This window comes from Lichenostomus cassidix, chromosome 5, assembly GCF_008360975.1.
Source record: "Lichenostomus cassidix isolate B80296 chromosome 5, HeHo_3.0, whole genome shotgun sequence".
NCBI classification, from domain to species: domain Eukaryota; kingdom Metazoa; phylum Chordata; class Aves; order Passeriformes; family Meliphagidae; genus Lichenostomus; species Lichenostomus cassidix.
The window spans coordinates 59,496,389-59,513,904 of NC_139486.1; the positions used below are offsets into that span (position 1 = coordinate 59,496,389).

General features: G+C 52.3%; 1 protein-coding gene across 1 annotated transcript; it reads left to right on the top strand.

Moving 5' to 3' along the window:
• The first annotated feature begins 8,469 nt into the window (after nucleotides 1-8,469).
• Nucleotides 8,470-10,316, top strand: LOC146436838 (mas-related G-protein coupled receptor member X2-like). Its single transcript, XM_085063930.1, has 2 exons — nucleotides 8,470-8,643; nucleotides 9,135-10,316. Exon 2 carries the CDS (start codon nucleotides 9,172-9,174, stop codon nucleotides 10,114-10,116), a length of 945 nt encoding a protein of 314 aa, XP_084920056.1. The 5' UTR covers nucleotides 8,470-8,643; nucleotides 9,135-9,171; the 3' UTR covers nucleotides 10,117-10,316.
• The last annotated feature ends 7,200 nt before the right edge of the window (nucleotides 10,317-17,516 follow it).

The following is a 17,516-nucleotide window of genomic DNA, read 5'->3' on the forward strand; positions in this document are numbered from 1 at the left end:
ATAACATTCCCAGGATGGCAAAGAGGTGAGAGAGATGAGCCAGAGACCTCCAAGAGTGAGAAATCCCTGATGTGCAGACCTGCAACAGCACAAGTTGCTCAGTGCCTCTACTGACGTGTATCTGGCACTCAAACACTTCTCCCAACTTCCTTCTGGGACACACTTCCAGGAGTTGCACCTTTCTCCATCTCCCTCTCAGGGATGGACCTTGAACTTGTGTTCTCTCCTTGTTTCAAGTCTTCCTCTAGCTCCAAATCCTGCAGCTCCCGGCTGGACACCCTGGAGAGACCATGGACCTTGTGCATCAACAAGGATATCTTTGGAGCACATCAGTCTGGGGGATGACAAGCACAGGATACAACTCCAGAGGAGATGAAAAATGCATGAAAGAAGGGCAGAAAACAAGCAACAAAATGCCAGTCCCTGTGCTGTGAAAGGCTGAGGTTGTGGAACCAAGGAACCACTTGGAGATAAGAGCACACTGGCAGCACCATGTACCCCACAAACCTAATCTCAGAGGAGACACATGCTCAGCAGGGGAAATTGGGCTGCTGATTGTGGTTAGATGGGATGTGATGAGAGGCTGTGGGCAAAGCCCTCGTGCACTCCTGTGTCTGGGCACTGGTGATTTCCCACAGCAAGTGGACACAAGGCCAGTGCTTGTCCTCATGGCTGCTGCTCAGGGGCTCTGTTGGCACCCAAGGGGCAGGGACTGGGTTCACAATGAGGTCTGGAATTTCTGAGGGGTTCACAAAACCCTGTAAAAGCTGAAAGGACCATAGTGGAGCAGGCTTTCCATGGACAGGATCTTCCCTCACCAGAGGAGTATTTTGCCTCAAGGTTCACAGCATCTGAAGGGACATAATATTATCTGTGCTGTACTCTCCTTCTTCATTGTTTTAGACCCAGTAAATGGTGTTTAAAATTATAGAATTTCAGTGTCTGAATTAATAGGATCATAGCAGATCAGCAGCTCCTCATGAAGAACTGGGGGGAGGAGAGGAAGGGGGTGATGAAGCCACCTCCTCCTGACAAGATCTCTGTCCCTGGGACATGTGAGGGGAAGCTGTCACTGATGTGGTGAGATTGTGAGGGGAGGCTCTGACCATGGCATGTGATCTCTGGGCTAAGGGCTGCACACCAGGCACGAGGGATGAGGCTGAAGCAGAGCCAGTGGTCCCAGCAGCCATCCCCAAATCCTTTCTCCTGGGGCTCCTGTGACAGCACTGTTCCTACAGGAGGTAAGAGTGCAGGGATGGACTAGTAGCAGATGACGCCTGTCCTTGTCCTGGGCACTGCAGGGGTGGGGGTTCTTCCTGGGGCTGGTGTGGGGCTGTGTGAGCAGATGGGAAGTGCTGGGAATGCTGATGGCCCTTATTTCCCTCTGGTTCCCCATCTCTCCCTAGGAAGTGGTGGGAAAAAGAGAAGGCTGCCACTGGGAACGGGATCATTCACAATGGAGGAGACCAGCACAACAAACCTCACCCTGAATGGATCTGTGGACTTGGAGGAATATCTCCCAGATCAATGCTCGAGCTTTCCCTACACACTGATTGCTCTTGCAGGGGTCTGTCTGGGGATTTCCCTCTGTGGGATGGTGGGGAATGGGATGGTTGTGTGGTTCCTGGGCTTCCACATGAAGCAGAACCCTTTCACTGTCTACACCCTAAATCTGGCTGTAGCTGACTTCTCCCTGCTCCTCCTGTTCTCCCTGCTTATCTTGGCTTTTCTGACCTTAGCAGCATTTTGCACATCTTTGATTCATCTTGCTCCTCTCTACACAGATTTTGTATTTGCAGTGGAACTCCTGTGCCACCTGTTTGACCTGAGCAGCCTGGGGCTGCTGACAGCCCTCAGCCTGGAGCGCTGTGTCTCCATCCTCTGCCCCATCTGGTACCAAAGCCACCGCCCCCAGCACCTCTCGGGTGTCATCAGTGGGTCCCTCTGGGTTCTCACTGGGGTTTTGGTGTCCTCCCTCTACCTCACCTTTACTGAAGACTCAGGGACAGTCCTTGCAGCTGTAGCCCTTGTGATTTCCCTGATTCTGTCTGTAGTGATGTTGGTTTCCAACCTGTTCCTGTTCCTCAGGCTCTGCTGTGGCTCCCAGAGGTGGCAGCCAGGGAAGCCCTGTGTCACCATCCTGCTCAACGTCCTGCTCTTCTTTGCCTTCAGCATCCCTTTCTGCTTGGAGGTTCTCCTCAGCCTTTCTGATTCTGTCCAGTTATTCCCAGAAAACACCTCCTTGCTGCTGGCCTTGCTGAACAGCACCCTCAACCCTGTGATTTATGTGCTGGTGGGGAGCTGCCAGCAGCACTTTCTGTGCTCCATCAAAGTCGCTCTGCAGACAGTGTTTGAGGGGAAAAGCAGGAGTGAGGAGGGGAGCCACAGCCTTGGGGACACTGCTGTGGTGGAGGTGACAGCTCTGTGAGGCACTGCTGGACATGTGGCACCTGGAGATGTGTCAGAGACAGCCAGAAGTATGGGGACATGAGGCCACATGGCTCTGAGCCAGAGCAGCCTGGCTCAGCCCTGTTCTCTGGCTGTACTCCCCATGGAATGACCCTCTGTGTTGGTTTTGCTTGGCCCAGTTTTTGTTAGTAGGGGTGCCACAAAGATGGCTCCTGTGAGAAGCTTCTGGAAGCTTTCACCATGTCCAGCAGAGCCAATCTCTAATGGCTCTGAAGATGACATATATGCTGCTGGCCAAGCCTGTGCCAGTTAGAGATGTTGGGTACTCCTCTGTGATAACATATTGGAGGAGAAATCAAAGCAAATGTGCATGCAGTTGTTTCTAGCCAGGGAAGGAGGAAGAGGAGGTGACAACATGTGAGGGAAACAACATGGAGACACCAAGGGCAGTGCAGAAGGTGAGGGAGGAGGTGCTCCAGGCACCAGAGCCAAGTTTCCTCTGTAGGCTGTGGTGAAGACCGTGGTGAAGCTGCTGTGCCCCTGCAGCCCATGGGGTCCAACAGGGATGCAGAAATCCACCCACAGCCCATGGAGGAAGTGCCCCATGCCAGAGTGGGTGGGTGCCTGGAGGAGGCTGTGATCCAGTGGAAGTCCCAGTGGAGATAGAGAGCCCTTGATTCCAGGCTGGAGCAGCCTGTCCTTGGAGGAGTGCAGCCTGTGGATGAGGGAGCCACAGCACAGCAGTTTGGGAGGACTGACTGCCCGTGGGAGGAGCTCACATTGCAGCAGGATTGTCTGTGCTGCTGCTGCTCCTGAGTTTGGAGCTGCACTGGAGGAGTTCCCAGAGAACTGTCTCCGGTGGCAGGGACCCCATGGCAATGCAGGGAAGGACCTCTCTCCCTGAGCAGTGGAAGATCCTGGGGATGAGCTGACCCAAAGCCCCACACCCTGCCCTCCCTGCACTGTTGGTGGGAAGGAGGGAGGGGGTGAGAGGAAAAACAGTGTCTTTAAGGGTTTCTTTTACTTCTCATTATCCTCCTTTGACTCTGTTAGTAATAAATTCACTTTGCAACTTTAAGTTGAACCTCATTTTCCCTTGAAGTGTTTTCTCACAGTCCTTATCTCGACTCATGAACGCTTAACTAATTTATTTTTTTCCTCCCCTCTTCCCGGATGTGGCAGGGGAGAGAACAAGAAAGCAGCTGCCATGGGTACCTGGTGTTCAGTGTGGCTGAAACCACGGCAGACACTCAGGAGGATGTAGATGCACAGAAACTAGAGGAAAGTGATGTTTCGGTATTAGATCAGAAACAAGTTTTAATGACTATGTATGGTTATAATGGATAAAGCCCCTGCTGTAAAGTCTCACCTCAGACATAGAACCATGAGAGATCCTTCTGTGTGTCCTGTGCAGGTAAAGAATTCCTGCTTCCTAATGATTCCCATTGTGTTAGAAAGTTTATTCCAGCCCCTTTTGGTATCGCTCCCCATCCCTATTTCCACCCCACTGCCATCCCATCCCACCCCATCCCATCCCATCCCATCCCATCCCATCCCATCCCATCCCATCCCATCCCATCCCATCCCATCCCATCCCATCCAGCAGCTTTCCTGGCCTCTCCCTGGCTCTGAGCACAACCTGTAGCTCTGCTGCTCTCCAGTGAGGACATTTGGGATCGGCAGCATCCACACCCTTCCTGACCCCTCCTGACCCCTCTGACACACCCAGACTCCCCCCGGGGCCACCTTCCCCCCTGACAGCCCCACTGCTGCCCTGCTCCAGCCGGGACCAGGGAGATCTTTGCTGTGCCACTCAGAGAGCAGCTGGGAAGGGAATGCTGAGCCCCTGGGCCATCCTGCCCATGCCGGCTGTGCCGCTGCCATCCCAGCTCTGGGCACTCGGGATCATGTTTGCTGCAGGGAGCACAAGCCATGGCTGTGTCCCCTCCCTCCCTCCCTCCACCCCCATTCCCGGCTGGCAGCAGGAGCCAGAGGAAGGCAGCAAGCGCTGGCAGATGGGGTGAAGGCAGCTCAGGGTTCAGGATGCTGTTTATTGATATCAGACTGCAGTGGGATGCAGGAACAAGGTGCCAGGGGGATTTTTGGGATCACAGCTGTGTTGCAAAATATTCCCTTGGGGGAATAGTGTTTTAGGACCTGGGAGGGAGGAGGAAAGCCATGCTCCAATGTGCTCCCTGCAGAGCATCCCTCCCACATGCCCCTGCTCGCTTCTCCTGCAGGAATACAGTGTGGGAGGGAGATCCTGTGGATATTTATTAATCAGGTGTCTCAAGGTAACCCTCAGCCTCTCTCCCAGGGTCCATCAGCAGTGTAGTCAAAGGCACCAACAGGCTCAGACTGCTGTGTCTTTAGTGGTGTCTTTTTTGCGGGCAGAGTTGCCTTTCTGCTCATCAAAAACCCTCTGGAGGGATTCCCTTAGGGACCTCATGGAGCAGCTCCTCCAACACCTCCCCACCAGGAAGTAGATGAAGGGTTTGCTGGTGCTGTTGATGGAGTTGAGCAGGAAAAAAACCTGGAAGGACACAACAATGTATCCGAGCTGGTGCAGGAAGTTCCAGAGGGTGAGGAGGAGTGTGAAGAGCAGAATGAGGAAGATAACAATGTCACGCTTGTTGAGTTGCTGCTGCTGGGAGCCACATTTGGCATTAATGAAGTTGATTGATCTAGAAATGACATCGGGTGCAGCAAAGAGGAGCAGGATGATGGTGAGCACGGAGATGAGAGCCACCTGACATTGCTCCTGCTTGTGTGATGGACACAGGGAATTCACTGTGGGAATGACAGTGATGAGAGTGAAGAAAGCCCAGAATTGGACACTGTCCATCACCAACAGCAGGCGCCGGGGAAGGTGGCAGCAGGGCCGGCACAGCTTGTACAGGCCCATCACCATGCTGGTGTCTGTCAGCAGCCACAGCTCCCAGTAGTAGGAGAACACAGACATCTGGAAAAGGAAGCTCAGGTACACCCGGGACATGATAGTGGAGCAGGACACTTCCTCCACCAGGAAGAGCAGGGCAGAGGGGACTGTGAAGAGGAGGAAGAAGAAGTCAATAACAGCCAGATGAAAGATTTTGATGTTAGGGAGTTTCAGTCTGAGGAGCCAGAGGACAGCCCCATTCCCAGCCAGCCCACAGAGGCAGATGAGCAGTGTGGCACTGTGTATGGCCATGCTGCTGACATCTATCTCACATGGATCATCTCCTTCAGTGGATGAGGCAGGAGGAGGGGTGACAGTGCTCACCTCCATGGATGGATGCTGGGCAGGCGGTGGGATGAGGCCCCTGGCTGTGGTCAGAGTGGATGGGGAGTCAGTGCTTGGAGAATCCCAGGATGGACCATGCAGCTCCTCAGCAGCTCCCTGCAGCAGGAAGGATTCAGTAGAGAGCAGTGAGATGTGCAGGGGAGGAGGGCAGTGGAAATAGTGGGGTGGGAGAGGGAGGTGGGACGGTTGGGATGTTTGGCAGGAGAATGATAAAGAACACAGAGAATAAAAATTTTCAGCTTCCCTGAAGCGGTTGAAAGACCAGCTGGACAAAAAGATAAAAGGATGTAAAGGTGTGGACAGAGAAGGATAAACATGGGTGGAACCAGTGGAGAAAGAGATAAGGAAGCCTCCAGTGCTTCTGGGACAAGTTCTGTAACAAGAAGCAACAGCACATGGCCAAAGGAAAAGTTCAAGGAGGGTCACCTTTAATATTGCAGCATTCAGTGAATACTGCAATCCTGTACAGTGAATACAGTGAATACTTTCAGTGATGATTATTTATTTGGAAAGAAACACTTTTTTATGACTTTGAACGATTTTAATGGATCAAACCCCTGTTGTAAAGTCTCTCCACACACAGAAAAAGGAGAGATCCTTCTGTATGACCTGCACACATTAAGAATTCCCACTTCCTAATGTGTTCCATTAGGTTAAAAAGTTTTTTCCATCTGATTTCAATATCAAGATACAGAAGGGAAGCTCAGGGCAGAGGAGGGAGGAGCTGGGGAGGACACTGCAGCCACCAGGAGAGGGTGGCAGGAACAGAGCAGCTGCTGGAGGAGAGGCAGGTGGGGTAGGGAGGAAGGAAAACATTGCACTGACCTGTTCAGTGTGGGGCAGCAGCAGGCAAAGGGTGTCTGTCCAGATCAGCACTGCTTCCTGAAATCTCTTGCTGCATTTGGATCAATATCCTAATGTGGATCCTCCCAGGGAGTAATATGAAGGACAGAGTGCCCAGATCCCCAGAGATCCCCTCTCCTGTCCCGCTGAGTCCTCTCTGTTCCCTGTCGCAGTTTTGCTTCCCAAGACTCAGTGGAGTCACAGGGCAGTCGGGAATTGCAGCTTTGGCTACATCTGAGTTTCACTGCCACTTTCAGTTTTTTGGTTTTTTGGTTTTTTTTTTTAACTGCAAAGGAGGTGGCTTTTGTTAAAAGCTCCACCAGAGCTGTGTGATTGGCTCTTCATTTCCTCTCGATCAGAAACACTCCTTCCCTGCAGAATGTCCCATTCTCCAACTGCTGTCCCATTCCTGACAGGTTTCTACCATTGCTCATTTCTCTTCCCTGAGAGGTCATGGTCCCTCCAGCAGCAGAGGGATGCTGGTGGTGCTGGTGGCACTGGAATGCTGGCAGTGCTGGGGAGGCAGCTGGGTGCTTGTGAGGAACAACTCCCATTCTGGGAAGAGCTTTGGGACCATTGCCCAAACCTTCCCTGGACTCAAGGGAGTACAACTGAGACAAGAATTCCCCTTTTTTTTTCATTCTGCTGTAGGCACACTCTGTCCAAGGGAAGGACAGCAAAGAGTTGCTTGCAGCCAGGTTATCAGCAGTTAGACCCCACATTAATTACTGCCTTAATGATACAATACGTTATAAGAGATCAGATTTTGTAGTGCTGTTATCCCCCTACCAGCACTTCACCAGAGCTCAACCTCCTCCTCTGTCCTGGGAGCACTTGTGGTTGTTTTTACTGATCCCACCGCTTTGTCAGCAGCAACACCTTCCAAAAGTCCAGGTTGCTCCAAATGCAATTCAACCTGGCCTTGGACACTTCCTGGGATCCTGAGGCAGCCACAGCATCTCTGGACAACATGTGCCTCAGCACCCTCACAGGGAAGGATTTCTCCATAATATCACATCTGAACCCACCCTCTGTCAGTGAGAAAGCCATTCCCCCTTGTCCTGTCACTCCAAGCCCTTCTCCAAAGTCCCTCTCCAGCTCTCCTGGAGCCCCTTTAGCTCATGGGTCATCAACTGTTTGCACTGGAAAGGATTGGCCCAGTGAGGGGATGTGAGATTCCATAGCTGGGGACACAAACACAGTGTCAGTGAGGAAGAGAGGAGGCAGTTCTGCTCCCAGGGTCTCCACACACACCAGATTCCAGCAGGAGCATCCCAGCTCCCAGACACATGTCAGTCTGGGTGGGAATCATCTCATTTCAGCTTTCTAGGAATTCTGTGGAATTCATTGTAGGCTGCTGTCTGACTCCCAAGGGAGTGTAGAAGATGACTCAGATGAAACCTCTAGCTTTTTAATGGTTGTAGCCAAGACAGAAGCATTGATTCACCTCTTCTCAGAAAAAATGAAATTTCTGAAATGTTAAATCATCCCTCTGCTGTATGCCTGTGCTCCAGCTCACACAGAGCATTTCTTATTGCATGAATCCTCTTGGAAACTGCATGGTTAAAGTCAAATACCATTGAAGTTATGGTACACAAGTGGCAAAACAACATTTGAACTAGGAATCAAATTTTGTAGTGCAGGGTCCTAGGGATTCACCCCAGGAATGAGAGGGGCAAGTTCAGGCAGCTCAGAATACAAGATTTCAGGACTGGGGTTGCTTTAAAACGAAAGAGGAACCTGACACAGAGACAAACTGCTTTCCCACAGGTCTCATTGCTGAGGCTCTTTCCTGTTACTCATTTCCTGGACAAAGTCAAGAGCAGATTAGAAGCAGAGCTCTGATACCAGCAAAGGCTCTGAAATAGTTCCCTGTTTGTGAGAGCCCTGGAGAATATGATCCAGCAGGGACAAAAGGGGGCCTGGGACAGACCCCTCACTGGACACTGCCCAGGCTCACCCAGCAGGCTTCTCTCCCCTTTCCCAAGTGAGCATTCCAGGGAAGCTCTTGAAGATCCTGACCCAGGGACAGCAGCTGGTGTGTGTGAGGCAATGTGAACCCACAGTGTGTCTGCTCCAGTGAAATTCTCCAGGCTGCGAAAGGAAAGGTGAGACTCTTCTCTTTCAATGTAATCAGTGTCCCCCTCTTTGAGGTGGGAGCTGCTGACTGATTTTGGTGGGGGAATTTCAGTCTGTAGGGTATTAAAGCTCTAAATATTGTGGGGAAAGGGAGAGGGGGAATACTGACATGAGTGTCCTGCTGAAAGAATCCAGAAGCTCAGTGATATCAACTGACACCTGAGAATCCAGGTCAGATCCACCGAAAGACCCTCGCTCTGATATCCCCACAGGCAATCCTTTCCTTCTCCAACTGTTTTCCTCCTCCAGCTCTGTGCTGTCCAAAGCCAGGAAGGAGGTATCTCCCTGGCTTTTGTGCCAGGCAGTCATACCCATCTCCCACATCCTGCTAGCAATCTGCCCTGTCCCTTGCCTCTCTCTGTGCTGCTCCACATGGAAGCTGGGGGTGGGAAAAGATGGGAAAAGCCACGTGTGGGGGACAGCAGTGTTGGTAAGGTGTGTGTGTTTGTCACCCCTCCAGCTGTGTGAGGGGAAGGAGAAGCAGCAGAGGTGTCACAATGAGCACATTGTCCCCTGCCACAGAGACAGCCAGCCCTGCCTGCTGGAGCCAGCCCGGTGGGAAAGTCTCCAACGGGAGCTGGAATGAGGACAAGCACTCCAACTGGACCCAGTGTGACAACAGCCACTCGAGCAGAGTCCCTGTCACGCTGCTCCTGTGCCTGTGTGGAATGGTGGGGAACGGGGCTGTCCTCTGGCTCCTCGGCTTCCACACCTGCAGGAACCCCATCACCATCTGCATCCTCAGCCTGGCCATCGCTGACTTCACCTTCCTGCTCTTCATCACCATCGCCCTGGGGATATTTTATGTCCCAGAGAGCTTCTGCCACCAGCTGGGCTCACGGGGTGTGACAGCCGGGCTGAACGTCACCATCCTCTTCTCTTTCACTGCCCGGCTCTACTCTCTGACAGCCCTCAGTGCTGGGACAGCTCTCTTTGTCCTCCCTGTGTCCTGCTGGCCCTGCCACCGCTCCCAGCGCTTCCCGGTGCTCCTGTGTGCTCTGCTCTGGCTCCTCTCCTTCCTGCTCACCGTCACCCCCTGTTTCTGCCCTTTGGTGCTGGTGGCCTTGGTGCTGAGCTACCTCTTCTCAGTGCTCACCCTGATCTGTTCTGCTCTAGCCCTGCTGGCCAGGCTCCTGTGCTGCTCATGGAAACAGCCCCCATGGAAGCTCTGTGCCCTGGTCCTGCTGCCTGTCACCTTCTTTCCCTTCTTCACCGCTCATTTTGGGTTCTGGCTCTTGCTGAGAGCCTTTGACCCCTCTGTCTTTGCCCTCAGCACCTCTGTCCTGCTCGCCTGTGCCAACAGCAGTGCCCACCCTCTGATTTACTTCCTGGCTGGGAGCTGTGCAAAGGAATTCACCCTCTCTGTTAGAGTTGCCTTCCAGAGGGCTTTTGAGGATGTGCCAGAGCCCCGGAATAGGGACAACACAGTGGAATCATCATAAAGTGGAATTCTCATGAAATAGAATCACTGTGAAATAGAATCAAAAAACATCCTGAATTTGAATGGACTCATGAGGATCACAAAGTTCAGCTCCTGGCCCTGTACAGGCTATCCCAACAATCCCTCCCTGTGCCTGAGAGTGCTGTCCAAATGCTCCTGGAGCTCTGTCAGGCTGGTGCTGTGTGCAGCAGGGGAACTCCTGCCTGGGGTGGATTCAGCATGATGTGAGGAATCATCATGGGAAGGTTTGGGTCGGAAGGAACCTTACAGATCATCACATTCTGACCCTTTCTCCATGGGCAGGGACACCTTTGAAAGATTTTGTTTTCAAGTCTTTGCTTTGAATCTTTCCTATTCAACAGCTCTGAGATTTCTCGGCCTCAGAAATGAGCTTCCCTACCACGTGGAATATTAAAATTGAGTCACCAAGTCTCAGACCTTCTGCAAATTGATTTTCTTGGTGTGTTTGCTTAAAAACAGCATGGATAAGAAATCTTGGCACAGCAGTGCAGAACAATTCCTGAGTGATTCCTGTCCATCTCCAGCAGGTCCTGACACACGGGAAGACTGAGGTGTGGAAAATTCACACTGAGCCCTTTTGCCCAGACGAGTGGGCAGGTGTTTGGGATTGCCTCTAGAAGTCTTTTCCCCAAAATGTACACTGAGTCTGGGGCTGTGGGCTGTCTTGTGGGCTGTCAGGACAAGGGATTGGAGCTGGAACTGCCTCTGCTGGGTTCTCCCATTTTCTCTGGGCTGTCTGGATGGTTTTAGCTCCACTCACGTTACAACTGTGACTCAAGGTTTGGCTCCACTTGAGGTGTGTCTGAGGGAAGCTGTGGCTGTCCCTGGATCCCTGGAAGTTTTCCACCACAGGTTGGATGGGGCTTGGAGCAACATACTCTAGTGGAAGTTGTCCCTACCTCTGGCATAGGGTCAGAAGAGAATGGTCTTTACAGTCTCTTCCAACCCAAACCATTTTATGATTCCATGGAAAACAAGAAGCTCAGGTACGGAGTGGCCTGGGTGACACAGGAGACAAGGAAGGTGCTTGGAGCTAGAAAAATACATGGAAGGATCACAATCCCTCTGCACTTGCCTTGGGAGAAACTCCCTTCATGATGGGAGTCCTTTCCTGGACAAGAGGTTGTACCTCAGAAAGTTTCTACTTTCCAATGGACAGGAAAATGGGAGACAGGGAAAGAACATCCCTCTCAGCTGTGGATGTTGCTCTGTTCTGTTAATCATTAACAACTCTGTTAATAAATGATTTTTAGATGTTTAACCTCATGTGTGTCTCCAAAGCATGACTCCCCACCCAAGGCTTTCACTCTCCCTTCCCTTTCCAGAAGCAGTGGCACATTGCTTTCCCCTGGATTTAAGGCAGTGGGAAAAGGAGGGACAAGTTCCCCTGAGCAAGAGATGTGTCTGCTGCCCAGATCTCTCCCAGGAATGAGAAGCTCTTGGCACTGTCAACATCATCCCAAGCATTGCAGGAATGTGCCTTAGGAAGAGCTCTGGTATGAGACAGGTACCTGCCCTCCTCACACAAGACAGAGGCTTTAGAGTGGGAAAAACTAAGGAAACAAGCAATTTTTGGACACTGTTCACCAGGGATGAGCTCTGCAGCAAATGGATGTTCTTTATTCAACACATTTTGGGGTCAGAGTTATCATGTTGGAAACGAACAAAATGAATAAATCCAGATCTAATTATGGGGTGGTAACAATGGGAAAAAGATCAGTACAACCTGGATTTTGGCTCAAGCTGTTGTGCAGAGTTGCTGTTCAGCTCCTCCTGGGAATGGCCAGGTTCAGGATGGAGGTGCTGAAGGGCTTCCTTGGACATTGATGCTGGGGAACCAGAGGATGGTCCCATTCTGCAGAACAGCAGCATAATCCCCTGATTTCTCCACAATAAAATGGTCCAAGCACCTGGTGATGTGAATTTCCTTATTTCAAGCTCTTTTTTGGTCACAGGCACCAGAATTCTGTGGAATTCACCATCGTCCCTGCACTTTACTCAGAATGATTTAATTATGGAATGGAAGAATGTGACAAATTCCCACTTAATGGGCAAGGGAATGTTGCTGTCCCTCCCCCAGCTCGGCAGCCCTACCTTGGGTCAGTTTGGTCTCTTCCCATGAGCAGGGAATACAGGGCTGGCTCTGTCAGACAGACGGGGAAGGATGTTCCTTGAGATCCTTACCTTTCTCCTGCCATCTAGAGGCCCCAGCCCCACAGAGATTTGGGAAATTGCTGCCCTCCCATACAGGATATGTCCCCAGGACTTAACCCGTCACACTCTGCCCAGGCAAGAGATCCCCCAAAACCCCATGAAACTCATCTGCTGAGCCAAAGGAGATGGAGTTTATTCCCTGAGGCTGAGGCAATGAGGGTCATTCATAGGGAATACAGGAACAGGACTGAGCTCAGAGCCATGTGCCCACATGGTCCCATATTTGTGGGTGTCTTTGAGGTGACACATCTCCAGGTGCCTCACGTCCAGCAGTGCCTCACAGAGCTGTCTCCTCCACCACAGCAGTGTCCCCAGGGCCATGGCTGCCCTCCTCACTCCTGGCTTTCTCCTCAAACACCCTCCGCAGGGCGACTTTGACGGAGCGCTGGAAGCGACGCTGCCGCCAGCTCCCCACCAGCACATAAATCACAGGGTTGAGGCTGCTGTTCAGCAATGCCAGCAGAAAGTAGATGTTTCCAGGGAATAAAGGGCTAGAAAAAGGAAGAGAGAGGAGAACCTTCACACAGAAAGGGATGCCACAGGCGAAGAAAAGCAGGACGTTGAGCAGGATGGTGACAAAGAGCCTCCCTGGGTGTCTCCTCTGGGAGCCACAGCGGAGCTTGAGGAACAGGAGCAGGTTGGAAACCAACATCATGAGGGAAAAAGCCACGGAAATGGCAAGGGCTACACATGGAAGGATGAACGCAGAGTGCCAAATAAAGGTAAAGGTGACATAGAAGGAGGAAACCAAAACCCCAGTGAGAACCCAGAGGGACCCACTGATGACACCCGAGAGGTGCCGGGGGCGGTGGCAGCGATACCAGATGGGGCAGAGGATGGAGACACAGCGCTCCACGCTGAGGGCTGTCAGCAGCCCCAGGCCGCTCAGGTCAAACAGGTAGCATGGGAGCTCAAGGGCACTCACAAAATCCCAATACTGAACAATAAAACGAAACAAAGACGTGCAAAATATTGCTAAGGTCAGAAAACCCAGTATAAGCAGGAGTAACAGGAGGAGCAGGCAGAAGTCAGCTACAGCCAGATTTAGGATGTAGACAGTGAAAGGGTTCTGCTTCATGTGGAAGCCCAGGAACCACACAACCATCCCATTCCCCACCAGCCCACAGAGGGAAATCCCCAGACCGACCCCAGAAATGGCAATCCTTGTATATGGAATGCCCAAGCATCCACGCATCATAAATTCCTGCCAGTCCAGATATCCATAAATTGTATCATTCAAGGTGAAGTTTGTTGTGCTGGTCTCCTCCATTGTGAATGATCCTGTTCCCAGTGGCAGCCTTCTCTTTCTTCCACCACCTTCTAGGGAGAGATGGAGAACTAGAGGGAAATAAGGGCCATCAGCATTCCCAGCACTTCCTATCTGCTCACACAGCCCCACACCAGCCCCAGGAACAACCCCCACCCCTGCAGTGCCCAGGACAAACTCCCACCCTGTCTAGTCCCATCCCTAAAAAGGAGGCATCACCCACTGCTCCATCCCTGGACTCTTACCTCCTGTAGGAACAGCTCTGTCACAGGAGCCCCAGGGGAAAGGATCTGGTGGTGGCTGCTGGGACCACAGGCTCTGCTTCAGCCTCATCCCTTGTGCCTGGTGTGCAGCCCTTAGCCCAGAGATCACATCCCATGGTCAGAGCCTCCCCTCACAATCTCACCACATAAGTGACAGCTTCCCCTCACATGTCCCAGGGACAGAGATCTTGTCAGGAGGAGGTGGCCACGTCACCCCCTTCCTCTCTTCCTGCCATTCTCTGCTGTTGTCCCACCATGTGAGGGGCTTCTGGCTTTCCCTGTGTGGTGATGGATGGTGGGTATCCATCAACACAGGAGGGGACATATAACATTCCCAGGATGGCAGAGAGGTGAGAGAGATGAGCCAGAGACCTCCAAGAGTGAGAAATCCCTGATGTGCAGACCTGCAACAGCACAAGTTGCTCAGTGCCTCTAGTGACATGTATCTGGCGCTCAAACACTTCTCCCAACTTCCTTCTGGGACACACTTCCAGGAGTTGCACCTTTCTCCATCTCCCTCTCAGGGATGGACCTTGAACTTGTGTTCTCTCCTTGTTTCAAGTCTTCCTCTAGCTCCAAATCCTGCAGCTCCAGGCTGGACACCCTGGAGAGACCATGGACCTTGTGCATCAACAAGGGTATCTTTGGAGCACATCAGTCTGGGGGATGACAAGCACAGGATACAGCTCCAGAGGAGATGGAAAATGCATGAAAGAAGTGCAGAAAACAAGCAACAAAATGCCAGTCCCTGTGCTGTGAAAGGCTGAGATTGTGTGGCAGGAACCACTTGGAGATAAGAGCACACTGGCAGCACCATGTACCCCACAAACCTAATCTCAGAGGAGACACATGCTCAGCAGGGGAAATTGGGCTGCTGATTGTGGTTAGATGGGATGTGATGAGAGGCTGTGGGCAAAGCCCTCGTGCAGTCCTGTGTCTGGGCACTGGTGATTTCCCACAGCAAGTGGACACAAGGCCAGTGCTTGTCCTCATGGCTGCTGCTCAGGGGTTCTGTTGGCACTCAAGGGGCAGGGACTGGGTTCACAATGAGGTCTGGAATTTCTGAGGGGTTCACAAAACCCTGTAAAAGCTGAAAGGACCATAGTGGAGCAGGCTTTCCATGCACAGGATCTTCCCTCACCAGAGGAGTATTTTACCTCAAGGTTCACAGCATCTGAATGGACATAATATTATCTGTGCTGTGCTCTCCTTCTTCATTGTTTTAGACCCAGTAAATGGTGTTGAAAATTATAGAATTTCAGTGTCTGAATTAATAGGATCATAACAGATCAGCAGCCCCTCATGAAGAACTGGGGAGAGGAGAGGAAGGGGGTGATGAAGCCACCTCCTCCTGACAAGATCTCTGTCCCTGGGACATGTGAGGGGAAGCTGTCACTGATGTGGTGAGATTGTGAGGGGAGGCTCTGACCATGGGATGTGATCTCTGGGCTAAGGGCTGCACACCAGGCACGAGGGATGAGGCTGAAGCAGAGCCAGTGGTCCCAGCAGCCATCCCCAGATCCTTTTCCCGTGGGGTTCCTGTGACAGAGCTGTTCCTACAGGAGGGAGGAGTCTGGGGATGGAGTAGTGACAGATTTTTCCTGCCCTGGGCCTGGGCACTGGGGGGATGGGCATTCTTCCTGGGGCTGTGTGAGCAGATGGGAAGTGCTGGGAATGCTGATGGCCCTTATTTCCCTCTGGTTCCTCATCTCTCCCTAGGAAGTGGTGGGAAAAAAAGAAGGCTGCCACTGGGAACGGGATCATTCACAATGGAGGAGACCAGCACAACAAACCTCACCCTGAATGGATCTGTGGACTTGGAGGAAAATCTCCCAGATCAATGCTCGAGCTTTCCCTACACACTGATTGCTTTTGAAGGGGTCTGTCTGGGGATTTCCCTCTGTGGGATGGTGGGGAATGGGATGGTTGTGTGGTTCCTGGGCTTCCACATGAAGCAGAACCCTTTCACTGTCTACACCCTAAATCTGGCTGTAGGTGACTTCTCCCTGCTCCTCCTGTTCTCCCTGCTTATCTTGGCTTTTCTGACCTTAGCAGCATTTTGCACATCTTTGATTCATCTTGCTCCTCTCTACACAGATTTTGTATTTGCAGTGGAACTCCTGTGCCACCTGTTTGACCTGAGCAGCCTGGGGCTGCTGACAGCCCTCAGCCTGGAGCGCTGTGTCTCCATCCTCTGCCTCATCTGGTACCAAAGCCACCGCCCCTGGCACCTCTCGGGTGTCATCAGTGGGTCCCTCTGGGCTCTCACTGGGGTTTTGGTGTCCTCCCTCTACCTCACCTTTACTAAAGACTCAGGGACAGTCCTTGCAGGTGTAGCCCTTGTGATTTCCCTGATTTTGTCCATAGTGATGTTGGTTTCCAACCTGTTCCTGTTCCTCAAGCTGTGCTGTGGCTCCCAGAGGTGGCAGCCAGGGAAGCCCTGTGTCACCATCCTGCTCAACGTCCTGCTCTTCTTTGCCTTCAGCATCCCTTTCTGCTTGGAGGTTCTCCTCAGCCTTTCTGATTCTGTCCACTTATTCCCAGAAAACACCTCCTGGCTGCTGGCATTGCTGAACAGCAGCCTCAACCCTGTGATTTATGTGCTGGTGGGGAGCTGCCAGCAGCACTTTCTGTGCTCCATCAAAGTCACTCTGCAGACAGTGTTTGAGGGGAAAAGCAGGAGTGAGGAGGGGAGCCACAGCCCTGGGGACACTGCTGTGGTGGAGGTGACAGCTCTGTGAGGCACTGCTGGACATGTGGCACCTGGAGATGTGTCAGAGACAGCCAGAATATGGGGACATGAGGCCACATGGCTCTGAGCCAGAGCAGCCTGGCTCAGCCCTGTTCTCTGGCTGTACTCCCCATGGAATGACCCTCTGTGTTGGTTTTGCTTGGCCCAGTTTTTGTTAGTAGGGGTGCCACAAAGATGGCTCCTGTGAGAAGCTTCTGGAAGCTTTCACCATGTCCAGCAGAGCCAATCTCTAATGGCTCTGAAGCTGATATATATGCTGCTGGCCAAGCCTGTGCCAGTTGGAGATGGTGGGTACTCCTCTGTGATAACATATTGGAGGAGAAATCAAAGCAAATGTGCATGCAGTTGTTTCTAGCCAGGGAAGGAGGAAGAGGAGGTGACAACATGTGAGGGAAACAACATGGAGACACCAAGGGCAGTGCAGAAGGTGAGGGAGGAGGTGCTCCAGGCACCAGAGCCAAGTTTCCTCTGTAGGCTGTGGTGAAGACCGTGGTGAAGCAGCTGTGCCCCTGCAGCCCATGGGGTCCAACAGGGATGCAGAAATCCACCCACAGCCCATGGAGGAAGTGCCCCATGCCAGAGTAGGTGGGTGCCTGGAGGAGGCTGTGATCCAGTGGAAGTCCCAGTGGAGATAGAGAGCCCTTGATTCCATGCTGGAGCAGCCTGTCCTTGGAGGAGTGCAGGCTGTGGATGAGGGAGCCAAGCACAGCAGTTTGGGAGGACTGACTGCCCGTGGGAGGAGCTCACATTGCAGCAGGATTGTCTGTGCTGCTGCTGTTCCTGAGTTTGGAGCTGCACTGGAGGAGTTCCCAGAGATCTCTCTCCTGTGGCAGGGAAACCATGGCAATGCAGGGAAGGACCTCTCTCCCTGAGCAGTGGAAGAT

Excerpts from the sequence above, each read along its gene's own strand:
- LOC146436838 (XM_085063930.1), top strand. The coding sequence starts at position 9,172 with ATGAGCACATTGTCCCCTGCCACAGAGACAGCCAGCCCTGCCTGCTGG.